The 15,242-nt window shown below is 34.6% G+C and overlaps 2 protein-coding genes across 3 annotated transcripts; one reads left to right on the forward strand and one right to left on the reverse strand.

The window, feature by feature from the left end:
• Positions 1 to 1,862: 1,862 nt before the first annotated feature.
• Positions 1,863 to 4,768, forward strand: LOC107918507 (protein STRICTOSIDINE SYNTHASE-LIKE 5). Its single transcript, XM_016848113.2, has 4 exons — positions 1,863 to 2,499; positions 3,734 to 4,041; positions 4,113 to 4,245; positions 4,341 to 4,768. Exons 1-4 carry the CDS (start codon positions 2,053 to 2,055, stop codon positions 4,632 to 4,634), a joined length of 1,182 nt encoding a protein of 393 aa, XP_016703602.1. The 5' UTR covers positions 1,863 to 2,052; the 3' UTR covers positions 4,635 to 4,768.
• Positions 4,646 to 7,026, reverse strand: LOC107918423 (probable acyl-activating enzyme 2). 2 transcript variants are annotated; one of them, XM_016848016.2, is made up of 2 exons: positions 6,548 to 7,026; positions 4,646 to 6,144 (listed from the first exon to the last, which is right to left on the reverse strand). In XM_016848016.2, the coding sequence occupies exons 1-2, from the start codon at positions 6,899 to 6,901 to the stop codon at positions 4,708 to 4,710; spliced, it is 1,791 nt and encodes a 596-aa protein (XP_016703505.1). In that variant the 5' UTR covers positions 6,902 to 7,026; the 3' UTR covers positions 4,646 to 4,707. The 2 variants fall into 2 exon arrangements, with proteins under 2 accessions (XP_016703505.1, XP_040937456.1); XM_041081522.1 differs by having other exon boundaries at positions 6,217 to 6,969.
• Positions 7,027 to 15,242: the final 8,216 nt, after the last annotated feature.

Genomic DNA, 15,242 nt, shown 5'->3' on the forward strand with positions numbered 1-15,242 from the left:
TACAATAAAAATAATACAATTTCTTAAAAATAGAAAACTTTAAAAACAATTTTTCATTTTCTAGTGAAGCCAATTTAATTGGCACCACCAGATTTCGATGGCTGGCACTAGAGGTGTTCATGGGCCGGGCCGGGCCGATTTCGGGTCTGGCTGAACTAAAAAATCATGCCCATTTATTGGGCTCAGGCCGGGCCCAAAAAATGGGCCTAAAATTTTACCCAAGCCCGACCCGGATAAAAATACTAAAACTCGAACCCGGCTGGCCCAGCCCGCCCGTATTAATTTTTTATATTATTTTATTATTTTTTAAATATATATAATACATCAAAAATACTAAAAATATCAAAATAAATATTTCCCAATAAATTGAAAATAAATTTTGAAAATATGTAGACTTAAATAACACTAAGATAAATGCAACTTAACAAGCAATTGCTTCTAAAATAATAATAATAATTAACAAATGCCTTTAAAATAATAAGAAAATTAACAATAAAATAAATTTTATACATTATTCAAACAATAACAACAAAATAATAGCAACATAATAGTAAAATGGTAGCAAAATATTGAGAAAACAATAAGAAAATAACATTCAAAAATAAAAAAAATATGCAGATTTTTTTTGTCCTTTAGTGAATTCGGACCGGGCCGGGCCGGGCCGGGGTCAGGCTAAAAATATCTTACCCGAGGCCCGGCCCATTTTTTAAACGGACCTTATTTTTTGTCCAAGCCCATTTTTCGGGCCTATATTTTTGCCCAAACCCTCCCACATTTCGGGCGGGCCTTCGGGCCTGGCTGGGTAGCCCGGCCCATGCACACCTCTAGCTGGCACACCCTGCTTGTTTTTTATTTACTTTGTTTGTTTCTTTTTTTACTTTTTTTTTAACTTTTGTCCTATTTTTTTTAAGTTTTATATTTTTTCTTATTTATTTATTTTATTTATATTAATTTTAAAAACCTTGAAATGTATATCTGAAATTTTTTATAATATATATTTTTAAAAATTTTAAATATATATTTTTGAAAATATTTTTTAAATTTTAAATATTATTTTTTTAAATTGTAAATATTATTTTTTAAATATTAAGTATATTTTTTAATAATATAAAACATTTAAATATTTTGAAGATATAACCTTTCAAATTTATTATTAGTGATATCTTTAAAATATTATAAAACAAATTAAAAATATTTAAAATATTATAAAAATAATAATAAATTTGAAAAGTCATATCTTTAAAATATTTAAATATTTTATATTATTAAAAAATATATTTAATATTTAAAAATAATATTTAAAATTTAAAAATAATATTTAAAATTTAAAAAATATTTTCAAAAATATATATGTAAAATTTAAAAATATATATTATAAAACATTTCAAATATACATTTTCAATTTTTTAAAATTAATAATAAAATAAATAAATAAATAAGAAAAAAATAAAACTTAAAAAAGAAAAATAGGACAAAAGTTAAAAAAGTAATAAAAAAAAACAACAAACAAACGAAGTTAAAAAAAAATCAAGCAGGGTGTCAGCCATCGAAATCTGGTGGTGCAAATTAAATTAGCTCCTCTAGAAATAAAAAATTATTTTTAAAGTCCTCGTATTTTTTTAGAAATTATAATTTTTTTTATATTTATACAGGTGGAGTCATTCTACATAGCTCCACCAAAAAATTAATTTTTTTATCCTAGTTGTTGATGTGGCATGTTAGTGGCGCCAAACCATTTGACTCTACCAATTTTTACTGTAGATTTTAAGTTATTTTCGTATTTAATTAAAAATGATCATTTTGATAATTAATTAAATTTTTTGGGTTATTTTTATAAAAAAGCCAATTCTTAAATCACTATGAGACTGACACACATCCCAACGTGACATGTTGGAAGAAGTATGGCCGGCAACGGCATATTATAAAAATTAATTGTCGGTTTCGTAGTCATGTAGGACTATGAGTGGACAATGTGAAGCAGGTAACCATTTTGACGTTTTTCAATCTCCATAAGAAACCAGAATCTGTCAACAACTTGGTGACGGTTTTGCAATGGCGGACTCAAGATCACAAACAGTTTCTCAATCACAGGCGTCTAGCGCCGGCCATCAACCGAGGAAGAGATTATGGCGCCCTTTCATTACTGTTTTATTCACGATGTTCCCCGTAGTGGCGGCTATGCTTGTGTACCAGCTCGATTCTTTCGATCCTGCTCCACTACCTATCCACGAGCTGGGTCAGGCACCCGTGGTCGTCTCGTTGCGCAATGATCGCATGCTCCAAGGCGCGGAGTTGTTGGGAGTTGGGGAGTTACAAGGACCAGAAGATATCGCGTATGATCCCACGGCGAACGTCGTTTACACGGGTTGTCACGATGGGTGGATCAAGCGAGTCAGGTTGAGTGACTCGGTCGTGGAAAATTTTGTTAACACCCATGGTAGACCTCTAGGTCTCGCTCTTGGTCACAACAAGGAAATAATCGTTGCTGATGCATATAAGGTTAGTTTTTCGGATTAGTACCTAAAGATTGCAAATTTTTTCAACTTGGTCTGTGAACTTCTTTTCTTAGAACTTGAATTTTGTCTCATTTATAGTCCTTTTGATAACATCATTGAGAGTGTGCCATTTGACATAATCTTAAAGTCTCATATAAATGAGAATTTATCACGTTTAGTGGACCAAAAAATTCAGGGACTAAGTTTGGAAAAATTGCTACACAGTTTTTTGTTGAAAGGGTCTAATTCTAGTTTTTGTCCCATACTTTTTAAAATTTAAGGTTTAATATTTTTTTCATTTTAATTTTGGTCCCTCTGCTTTTATCTTGTTATTAGTCAGTCCAATTCATGTGTATCTTTTTCATCATATTGAGGTGATTTGACAAAGATCGTAAATTTAAGAGTTAGAAGATGCAAAAAATAAATACAGAAGGACCAAATAAATTATTATGCTATTTACAAACATTAAGTTTAATGATAGTATTATTAACCATCTAAATTGATAATAGTTGTTGTTAAAGTGTTAACACATTGGTGGATATGCATGTTATCACTCTATAGTAATTAACAATACTATCAACATCAACCTATTAAAAACATTATAAAAGTAGAGGAAAAAATCAAAGCCGAATAAAGAAATTCAGTATTGAGGTGGAAATAAAATTTTTTATTTCGGAGGGCCAAAAATTTTAAAAAAAATCTAAAAGGACTTAATTTAAATGCTTAACAACTAGAAGGGGCTAAAACTGTTATAAGTCTACTTAAGCAAGCGAGCCAAGGTACCTGCTTCCTTTATGTCAAATCAAATTAAAGACTATTAAACTTCGGGGTTTAATCAGTTTTTGGAATCTCAACTTGTAATGTTTTTTCGGATTGAGACTTGAATTTTTTTTTTTATATTAGAGCCTGAATTTTTTTATTCAAGTCTCATCTCTGAATTTAATAATTGTTTCTATTTTGGGATTTGAACTTCTTTTTTGTTCAAGTTAATTCTTGAAAGCCTAAAATTCAGGTCTCAATGTAGGAACAATTGCCAATTTTAAACCTTAATGTGGGAACAATTGCCTAATTAAGGTATTAACTTGGATAAAAAAAAGTTCAAGCTCCAATATGATAAAATTTGCCAAGTTCATGCCCTAACTTGTAAACAAAAGTTCAGGCCCTAAATAGTAAATTTACCCTAAAGTTAAACCATCATTATACAGTGAATGAAAACTATAGGATAATGAATGCATCAGGGACTACTGAATATAAGCAAGGATGGTGAAGTGGAGCTGCTAACAGATGAAGCTGATGGCCATAAATTCAAGCTTACAGATGGTGTAGATATTGCAGATAATGGAATGATATATTTCACAGACGCTTCTTACAAATATAACTTAAATGAAGATATATGGGATATCTTGGAAGGCAAACCTCATGGTCGATTTATGAGCTTCGATCCGGTTACGAGAAAAACCGATGTGCTAGTCAGTCATCTATACTTTGCTAATGGAGTCGCAGTGTCACCTAATCAAGATCATGCAATCTTCTGTGAAACCGTTATGTATGTATGTATGGTTTCCATTGCTGCAATTTGCAAATCCTTTTTAATGCTTGAACAACATTCAATTGCAGGAGAAGGTGCAGAAAGTATTACATAAAGGGGAGCAAACAGGGAGGCCTGGAGACATTTATTGATGATTTACCAGGCTTTCCTGATAATATTAAATATGATGGTGATGGGCATTACTGGATTGCATTACCATCGGTAACACTAATCTGTTGATATCCATTTAAACGTTTTGTTTATGTTTGTTGATAATTTTTCTGATGATTCAAGCATTATTCTACGAATTTCGGCAGGCAAATTCTGTTCCTTTGGATATTGCGTTTAGGTATCCTTTCATTCGAAAGGTTATGGCGATCGCGATGAAGTATATCGGACGATTACCTACGGAGAAAGATGCGGGTGTCTTGGTAGTTGATTTGGAAGGGAAGCCGGTTGCTCACTACCATGATCATAGATTATCTATGATTACAAGCGGAATGAAAATCGGAAATCGGGTTTACTGTGGTTCCGTTCGGCACCCGCATATTCTCAAACTTGACCTGGCAAAAGAAAATTTGTGGCTTTCTTCTACTATCACAATGCAATGAGCCATTGAATAATAATGAAAAAAACTTTTGAGAAACTTTGTATCTTTGGGGTTAGTACATTATCATTTGTTGCTTAAGAGAGGCTCCCAAGGGCCTTTGCTTTTTCTCTCAATATATATTTTTGTATCTTTCCAGTTGATGTCCTTGGTAATTCCTCAAAGATCACGGTTTTGGGAGCCATATAATGCGGCAAGTGACCCCGGCAAAACAGGATTAGTTCTTGAGAATCAATGTTGAATCCTTCTTTTAGCTTCACGAATGCACAAGGGGTCTGTCCCCAATGATTATCAGGCCGTGCAACAACTGCAGCTTCGAGAACTGCTGGGTGACTGTACAAAACTGTCTCAACTTGTATCGTGCTTATATTCTCTCCCCCAGAAATTATGATATCTTTCAGCCGGTCCTTTACTTCTATATACCCGTCTGGATGTTTCACGGCGAGATCACCGCTGTGAAACCATCCACCTTTAAATGCTTCCTCAGTTGCTTTCGAGTCTTTGAAGTATCCACTCATCACAGTGTTTCCTCTAAACATGACTTCACCCATGGTTTTACCATCAGCTGGTACTTTCTCCATCGTGACGGGATCTAATATGTCAACGTCTTGCAAACCGAGATGTTGCATTCCTTGCCGAGCTTTCAACTTTGATTGTTCCTCGGGAGGCAAGGATTCCCATTCGGGTTTCAACACACAGAATGTACCAGGACCGTAAGTTTCAGTAAGGCCATACAAGTGAGTCACACTAAAACCCAACTCTTCCATCTTAAGCAAGATCTGTGGAGGCGGTGGTGAGCCACCGGTGCATATCACGACCTTGTGGGAAATCGGCTTTTGCTCTCTAACAGATGAATTCACAATCATATTTAGGACGGTTGGAGCTCCTCCCATGTGTGTCACATTATGTAAAGCTATGTTCTCAAATATTTTACTCGGGGAAACGTTCTTCATGCATATGTTTGTACCACCCTGTGCCGCAACACCCCAAGTGAGGCACCAACCGTTACAATGAAACATGGGCACAGTCCACAAATAAACCGGCATCGACTGCATTCCGTGAAGGAAAAGCGTCGCAATAGTATTGAGGTAGGCTCCCCTGTGACTATAAACAACTCCTTTAGGCCTAGATGTTGTACCAGAGGTATAATTCACACTTATAGGATCCCATTCACTCTTTGGTCTTTTTATCTCAAATTCAATTTGCCCAGTTTCTAAAAAACTTTCATATTCATAAGGCACAATGCTGGTTGGAGATGGATCGTCATCCCCTTCAGAAATCAAAACTAAGATTGGTGGTTTTGTGTTAGTTTTAGCAAGAAGATCGAGTGCTCCGCGAGCGATTTCGAGTAATCCTTGGTCCACGAATAGGATCTTAGCTTCTGAATGTGCCAGTAGGACTGAAACCATGGCCGAGTCGAGCCGGGAATTAAGCGTACAAAGAACAGCTCCGGCCATAGGAACCGCGAAATGCAGCTCGTACATTGCTGGAACATTGGGAGCCAGAGTTGAAACCTGCTTAATACAATTTATTAGAGAACTGAAAATGGAAAATTTCCAATTTGATTCTATAGTTCAACATGGCACCTGCATGATATATTGTTATATGTAACAACTGGATAAAAATTCCACGAAAAACACACCAATACTCTGCACAAAAGCATCCGAGTGACAGAACATAAAACCAGTTTGGTTCTGCATGTTGATGACAGATCAATTATAGAGGTCCTATGTGAGTAAAAATCATGAAGTTATCAAAAATAAACTAGTATATATCCTAAAAATAGATTTTTTTTTTCATTTCGACCAGCATCAAATTGTGAAAAAAAAATCCAATTTACAGAGCTATGGCGAAGATGCAGATGAACCCAAAAGAAAAAAGAAAAGAAAAGAGGTAGATGCTTGAAAAGAAACGAACCACATCACCACGGGAAATCCCGATCTGAGACAAAGCAGAAGCGAGCTTAAGACAACGTTGATGCGTTTGATTCCATGTGAAGTTACGACAACCATAAACAAGCGATGTTCTGTCTCTGTAAACCTTTGCTGCTCTTTCCAGGAAGGTAATGGGAGACAAAGGCACGTGATTAGCTGAGCACCGGCGAAGACCCTCCACTGATTTCCATGCTTGAGGAGCATCACCACCATCATCAACGTCACCTTCGGCTGCAAAGAGAGAAAAATAGCGATAACTTGGAAAAACAAAGGAGTGGAGAAGGTAAGTGCGGGTGGTGACCGATCGAGTGATTGAAGATTGTAAAAAACGGTGCATGGTCTCGCCGGAGAAGAAACTCAGAGATGGAAAGTGAAGATTAGGTGAAAACGATACTCAAACATGTTGAATATTGGCAATATCCCACATTAGGAAAAGATAGAAAGGGAGGGGGTTTGGTTTGTTATATATAGAACCCCTCCCCCTTTGGTTGTATCATCCCAAAATCTTCTCCTTTGTAATATTTCTAGAGGAAATATTAATTTGGTAGTGTCCGAGGACGTAAGCTAAATTGGCCGAACCTCGTTAAAACTCTGGTATTTTATTTCTTATTTGTTTGCTTTTATTTAATAGCTTTATGTTGGTTATATTTATTTAGTTATTATTGCTATAAATATCTAACTGAGTTCTGTCTAGTTGTTGGGTTTTAAGCGGGACCATTGTGACCCCTCCAATTTAACTGGGAATTTTCTTAGTATAATTGTTGGCATAATAATTATCTAAATATTTCTGATAATATTGTTATTAATATTATCGTCGCTTCCGCAACAATTGGTATCAGAGCCAAGGTTTTGTAGTATGCTCTGTGTTTGCAGCTTAGTCTGATCTTACACATCAGAAACATTTCCTAAAGCTTGTGGGTATTCTGCATTTGGTGGCTATTAAGTAGAAGCTATGGCAAAAATGACAGAAGAAAAACCATCCATATCAACAACTTCCACTTCGTACATTTTGCCGAGGATTGGAACTGCAAATACGAGATTTGTAGTGGAAATTTTTGATGGAACAGGTCATTTCGGCATGTGGCAAAGTGAGCTTCTAGATGCCCTCTTTCAACAGGGTCTAGATATTGCCATTGAGGAAGAAAAACCAGAAGGGGTTGATGATAAAGAATGGAAGACCATCAACCGATTGGCATGTGGTACAATTCGATCATGTCTTTCCAGAGAGCAGAAGTATACATTCAGTAAAGAGACTTCTGCAAGTAAATTGTGGAAAGCATTGGAGGAGAAATTTCTGAAGAAGAACAGTCAAAATAAGTTACATATGAAGAAAAGACTGTTTCGTTTCAGTTATGTTCCTGGTACCACGATGAACGAGCACATTACCAATTTTAATCAGCTGGTGGCTGATTTGTTGAATTTGGATGTGACTTTTGAAGACGAAGACTTGGCGTTAATGTTGTTGGGATCGCTTCCTGAGGAGTTTGAGTACCTTGAAACTACTCTACTTCATGGAAAATCGGAAGTAACTTTCAATGAAGTAACTGCTGCATTGTATAGCTATGAACTACGCCGAAAGGATAAGTTGAAAGGTTCAGGTGAAGCAGCAGTGGAAGCATTGGTAACAAGAGGTCGTCAGCAAAGTCAGTCTAAGGGGAAGAGTAGAAAGTCCAAAGGTCGAGCTGTTGCCAAAGATGAATGTTCCTTTTGCAAAGAAAAAGGACATTGGAAGAAAGATTGTCCAAAATTGAAGAAAAAAGGGAAGACTCCGCAAGATGCAAATGTTGCAGAATGCAATAGTGAAGCAGAGTCAGACTTTTCTCTTAGTATGACATCTTCAACATCACATGCAGATGAGTGGATCATGGATTCTGGTTGTTCCTATCATATGTGTCCCATTTGGGAATGGTTTTTTGAATTTCAAAAACTAGATGGAGGGGTTGTTTACATGGGTAATGATAACACGTGTAAAATAGCCGGGATAGGTTCAATTAAACTGAGGAGTCATGATGGATCTACTAGAATTTTGCGGGATGTACGATATGTCCCAAAGTTGAAGAAGAATCTCATCTCTTTGGGGTCGTTAGAATCTAAAGGCCTAGTTGTGACAATACGAGATGGAGTTCTTAAAGCAACTTCAGGAGCATTGGTGATGTTGAAAGGCATAAGAAAGAACAATCTGTATTACTACCAAGGTAGTACAGTGGTCGGGACAACAGCAGCAGCAATTTCGAGTACCAAGAAGGACGCTGAGGCAACACAGCTGTGGCATATGCGTTTGGGCCATGCTGGTGAAAAATCCTTGCAAACTCTAGCCAAGCAAGGATTATTGAAAGGTACAAAGACTTGCAAACTTGAATTTTGCGAGCATTGTGTTCTGGGAAAACAACGAAGGGTGAAATTTGGCACTGGGATTCACAATACTAAAGGTATTCTGGATTATGTGCATTCTGATGTATGGGGACCGTCCAAGACTCCATCACTTGGAGGAAGACGTTATTTTGTCACCTTTATTGATGATTTTTCCAGACGAGTTTGGGTGTTTCCTATGAAGAACAAAGATGAGGTGCTTGAAGTTTTCCTTAAGTGGAAAACTAAAGTTGAAAATCAGACAGGAAGGAAGATTAAGGTTCTCCGATCAGACAACGGTGGAGAATATAAAAGCGATCCTTTCCTGAAGATATGCCAAGATTGTGGCATAGTAAGGCACTTCACCGTAGGTGGAACACCGCAACAGAATGGGGTGGCAGAGCGTATGAATCGAACGCTTGTGGAGAAAGTTCGATGTATGTTATCTAATGCTGGATTAGATAGAAAGTTTTGGACTGAGGCTGTGATGTACGCTCAACATCTCATCAATCATTTGCCATCATCTGCTATAAATGGCGAGACTCCTTTGGAGAAATGGTATGGAAAACCTGCTACTGATTATGACACCTTGCGCATTTTTGGTTCTATTGCATATTATCATGTGAAAGAATCAAAGTTAGATCCAAGAGCAAAGAAGGCTCTATTCATGGGCTTCAATGCTGGTGTTAAGGGATATCGTTTGTGGTGTCTAGAGGCAAAGAAGACGATAATCAGTAGGGATGTTACCTTTCATGAATCTGCCATGTTGAATAAGGTAAATCCAGAAGGAGTGAGTAGTACTTCGCAGCAGGTGGAGTGTACTCCGCAGCAGGTGGAGTTTGAGCAGAGTGTGGTAATTCCAGCAGAAGGTACCACTAGTGATTCTTCATTGGCAGATGCAGAGTCAGATGAGGAAGAGGTTTCTACCCAAGAACCTCAACAGCAATCAGAGCCAATTGCAGTCAGAAGGCAGAGACGAGAAATTCAGAAACCAGCTCGTTTCACTGACATGGTAGCTTATGCACTTCCAGTTGTTGATAATATTCCATCCACTTACACCAAAGCCATTCAGAGTTTAGAGAATAATAGATGGTTAGGTGCAATGGAAGAGGAAATGCAATCTCTAGAGAAAAACAAGACGTGGAAGCTGGCACAACTACCAAAAGGGAAGAAGGCGATTGGTTGCAAATTTGAAGACACTATTGAAGTTAGTGTTATGAGAAGATGTTCGAAGATGTGGAATATCGCCAAGGTGGAGATTTGTTGAATATTGGCAATATCCCACATTAGGAAAAGATAGAAAGGGAGGGGGTTTGGTTTGTTATATATAGAACCCCTCCCCCTTTGGTTGTATCATCCCAAAATCTTCTCCTTTGTAATATTTCTAGAGGAAATATTAATTTGGTAGTGTCCGAGGACGTAAGCTAAATTGGCCGAACCTCGTTAAAACTCTGGTATTTTATTTCTTATTTGTTTGCTTTTATTTAATAGCTTTATGTTGGTTATATTTATTTAGTTATTATTGCTATAAATATCTAAGTGAGTTCTGTCTAGTTGTTGGGTTTTAAGCGGGACCATTGTGACCCCTCCAATTTAACTGGGAATTTTCTTAGTATAATTGTTGGCATAATAATTATCTAAATATTTCTGATAATATTGTTATTAATATTATCGTCGCTTCCGCAACAAAACAAACTGATTGGTTGTTTGTGTGTTCTTATAATCGAACAGAAATGTAACGGACACGTTACCCCGTTCGTCGTGGGGAGAGGTTGAATCTTGCTGTTCACGTGCATATCTCCATATCATATATGATTATGATATGTTTGGACAGTCTGATTTACACGATAAGATTTTATTAGTTTAAGTTAATTACTGAATAAAAAAAGGTTTAAACTACAAAAAATTGAGGAATGTGAGGAGTTGACATAAAAATTTAAAATCAGTCCATGAATAAAGTAAGTTGGTACTTCTTAAAATAAAAAATTATCTATTTAATTTTTTAATATTTTTAAAATTTTAATTTAATAAAAATAAAATTATATTTTAGTCCTATTTAAAAATGATAAAAATTTAATTTAATTTTTTAAAAATTATAAAGATATAAATTATTAAAAATTAAAAATTAACTTCGACCCCTCCTAAAGTAACACTTTTCTGGCTCTATCCCTGAATAAAACTATACATTAGATTAAAAAGAAAATTAGTCATCTCTATTAAATTCCATCCAGTTCTATTGTGAAAAACTGGCATGACTAACAAAATAACTAAACAAGTAGAGATGAATCTGAGGAGTTAGCAAGGGCTTAGCCCCTGAAAAAAAGCTTTCAATTCAATAATTTTATAAATAAAGAAATTATAAATTAATAGATAGTAAAATTTCACTTTAATTCCTAGTAAAAATGAAAAAAATTGTTTTATACCTTCAAAATTGATGAAATTATAAATTAATACATAATGAGCTTTATATTTTAATCTCGTGAAAATTTATAATTAAATTTTGGTTCTTATTGATGAAATTTTGAATAAAATAATTAATTTACTATTTGATGTAACGAATATGAAAATGACGTAATAAAAAGAGAAAGCAATTGTTTAATGAGGATAAGGCATGGAAGATTGGGTAAACTTTTCTGTCTATATAAAAGATGGTGTCATTATCAAAAAGGGAAAAAAACTTTCAACATGTAATCATTGTTGTACAAAAAAAAATGAGTAAAATATTAGTAAATTACGGATTTAGTTCTTATATTTTTGAATTGATTAAATTTAGTATTTATATTTTTTTGAATTATGAAATTTGAGTCTTGAACAAAATGGTAGCAGTTAAATCCATTTGATTAAATCCTATTGTTCAGGGGTGAAACCTGGGAGGGGGGAAGGCATGGGCCCCGGCCCCCCTAAAATGGGAAATTTTCATTTAGGCCCTTTAGATTTTTTTTTAAATTTTAAATTAGTAAAGGTAAAATTACATTTTAGCCTCCCTAAAATTATAAAAATTCAATTTAATCCTTTAAAAATTATAAATATATAGACTATAAAAAATTAAAATTTCATTCGGCCCCCACAAAAAAAAAATTTTCTGGCTTCACCCCTGCTATTGTTAATATTTTATTATTCAAAATTGTTGAATGAATCTATGTTCTCTAATTTAATTATTTTTAATTTCTATATTTTTTTGAAATTTAAAATTTTAGTTCGACTCAGATGGCAGTCATTAAATCATTAATTGACTTTTTGTGAGAATTATGTGAAAATAGCAAGTTGATATGGTATTACTCATGTGATTACAGCTACTGTTTGGTCATGATTAAAATTTTAAAATTCGAAAAACACATAGACTAAAACGAAATAATCTACGTGTTAGAATCGAAATTTTAAAATTTGAAATGTACATAGATTAAAATTGACCAAAGTAAAGTACCAAAACTAAATACATAACTTACAAACAATAATATATGTGAATACAGTGCATTCACGTGTACGTCATAAGTATATTTATTAGATCAACTATAAGTAGAATCAAATTAACATAAAGCACAATGGACGAAGAAAAATAAAACAAAAAGTCAAACAAACATGAAGACCCACTCATTATGTTTAATGAAACTCGAATATGAGTATTTAAGAGTTCGACTCCGCTTAAATATATAAATTTTTGGGTTATATCATTATTGGGGCTTGAACTTTTTTTTGTCTAAGTTAAGCTTCAAACTTGACAATTGTTCTCACGTTATGGCTTTAAAAAAATTATCCAAATTAATCTCTGAACTGGACAATTATTCTCATATTGAGGTCTGAGCTTTATTTTTTTAGGGATTAACTTGAACAAAAATAATTCAAGTCTTAATGTGTGAATAATTGTCAAATTCAGAACTTAACTTGAACAAAAAAATTTATGTCCCAATGTAAAAAATTTACGAATACGAACCCTAAATTATTTTGAGCTAAATATTGAGGATTCATGCATTAGGGTAGATTCTTTCAATTACTCTCACCGGTGGTCCAACACAAGTCTTGTCTTCATTAGGTAGTAGTGGAAATATAGCGTGCCACTCTCAGTTGTCCCATTATACTTATTTTGGATTTTATTTATCGTCTTGTTGGGTTGTGTGGCTCTCGCCATTCCTTTTATCGATAGCTTCTCATTTCCTATAATTGTTACATTCTAGGAAGCTGGCACCAAACTAATGTGCGGTAAATACACACAAGGTTATAAATGAGAATAAAAAACAAAAAGTCAAACAAAACTCATACATGATGACATGAATAGAGGTGTGCATGGCCGGGCCGGGTTCGGGTCAGGCCCACCTAAAATTTCAGGTCCGGGCCCAGCCCGGCCCGAAATATGGGCCTAAAAATTTGTCCAAGTTCGACTCGAAATAAAATTATTAAGCCCGGCCCGGCCCATATTAAATTTTTTTAACTTATTTCATTAAAATTTTTTTTAAAATATATTAAATAATCAAATACATTTAAAACAAATATTAAAACAAGAAACAAAATAAAAAATATATTAAAACAATTCTTAAAACAATACACAAATTGAAAAATATAATAAAAATTGATTATATTAAAATTAAAATTAAAATATAAATATGATTAAAATATATATATTATATAATTCGGGCCGGGCCCAGGCCAAAAAATTTTACCCGAGCCCAGCCCATTTTCTAAACGGGCCTCTTTTTTTGTCCAAAACCATATTTCGGGCCTATATTTTTACCCGAACCCTCTCATTTTTCGGGCGAGCCTTCGGGCCGGGCCGGGTAGCCCGGCCCATGCACACCTCTAGACATGAAGACCCACATACCACGTATAATAAAACTCAAATATGAGTACTTAAGAAATCGAATCCCCTTAAATATATAAATTTTTGGGTTATATCATTATTGGGCATGAACTTTTTTTATCCAAGTTAGGTTTTGATCTTGGCAATTGTTCTCACATTATGGCTTAAAATTGTTTTGGCCAAATTAATCCCTGATCTGGACAATTGTTCCCATATTGAGACATGAGATTTATGTTTTCAAGGATTAACTTGAACAAAAATAATTCAAACCTTAGTATGAGAATAAGTGTCAAATTCAGAACTTAACTTGAACCAAAAAATTTATGTCCCAATGTAAAAAAAAAATATGAATACGAACCCTAAATTATTTTGAGCTGAGGTATATATGAATATTAGAGATTCATGCATTAGAGTAGATTCTTGAGAATATTGGATATTTATGCATTATGGTAAATATACACAAGGTTATAAATGAGAATAAATTCATTTGAGGATGGGAAATGGGGTTGCTTGGGATCGATTCAAGTTTTTATGCCTATAACATAGTACTCTTGCCACAAAGCTAAGTGGTTGTTGGGAAAATAAAGTCATTTATATATATTAAATTATTATGTGAGTGAAAAGTTTACGGTGTAAACTATACTCAAGGTTGTTAAATTATTAGTAAATTTACATTTTGGTCATCCAACTTTAAAAAGTTATTGTTATACCCCCCATCCACGTCAAGGCACTTGGCAAGCCAGATAGGCACCCAAATAGCAAGCCTGCCACTAGCAAATTGAAAGGTCACCTGTGAGTTTTTCCTTCCGAGATAACCATCCGGAAAAATGTAGGGCATCTGTTGTCTGGATCTAAAAGACTTCATAGGACACATGAACTTGTTGGTCACCAAATATCACGTGGGCTCAACTCCTCCTTATTGTCAAGTCAAAATAAATGAAAAAATCTATCCCATCACAGACATTCTCGTTCCATCGAAGACATTCACTCTACACGTTCCATAATGATGACTTAATGGCAAGTCCAACATGCTAACATAACCTTACACGAAACCCTTGCCTACAAATACCCCCAATGAGGAAGAAGGGATCGACCCTCCAAGAGCATCAAGCCTATATTCTATCAACCTATCTCCAACTCTCAACCTGAATACTCTCTTCACTTCCACTCTCCATACCCTTCGACTCTCCACCTCGACTAGATGAATCGTTCTCCATACAGTCTCTCCTTTGTACCAGTTTTATGTTGTATCATTGTATCAACAAAATGATTATTGACTTATTTAAAAATTTCCATTTAAGTCACTAGGTTATTAAAACCATTGTTGTACGACCTTTTCAGTTCGCATCATTTGTACCAATTGAAAGCTCTCATTCCTCTTCTCTTCTACAAAATTTAGTTTTTTAATGAGACGACTTTTTAAGTCACAAATCTACAAACCAAAATTCAAATAACTTTCTTCTCCAATCTCTTACACTGATTATCGATGGGTATTAATCCATCGTATTGTTCATCGAATCAACGTCTGGAGCTCGCT

The sequence above is a fragment of the Gossypium hirsutum genome, chromosome A02, assembly GCF_007990345.1.
Source record: "Gossypium hirsutum isolate 1008001.06 chromosome A02, Gossypium_hirsutum_v2.1, whole genome shotgun sequence".
NCBI classification, from domain to species: Eukaryota; Viridiplantae; Streptophyta; class Magnoliopsida; order Malvales; family Malvaceae; genus Gossypium; species Gossypium hirsutum.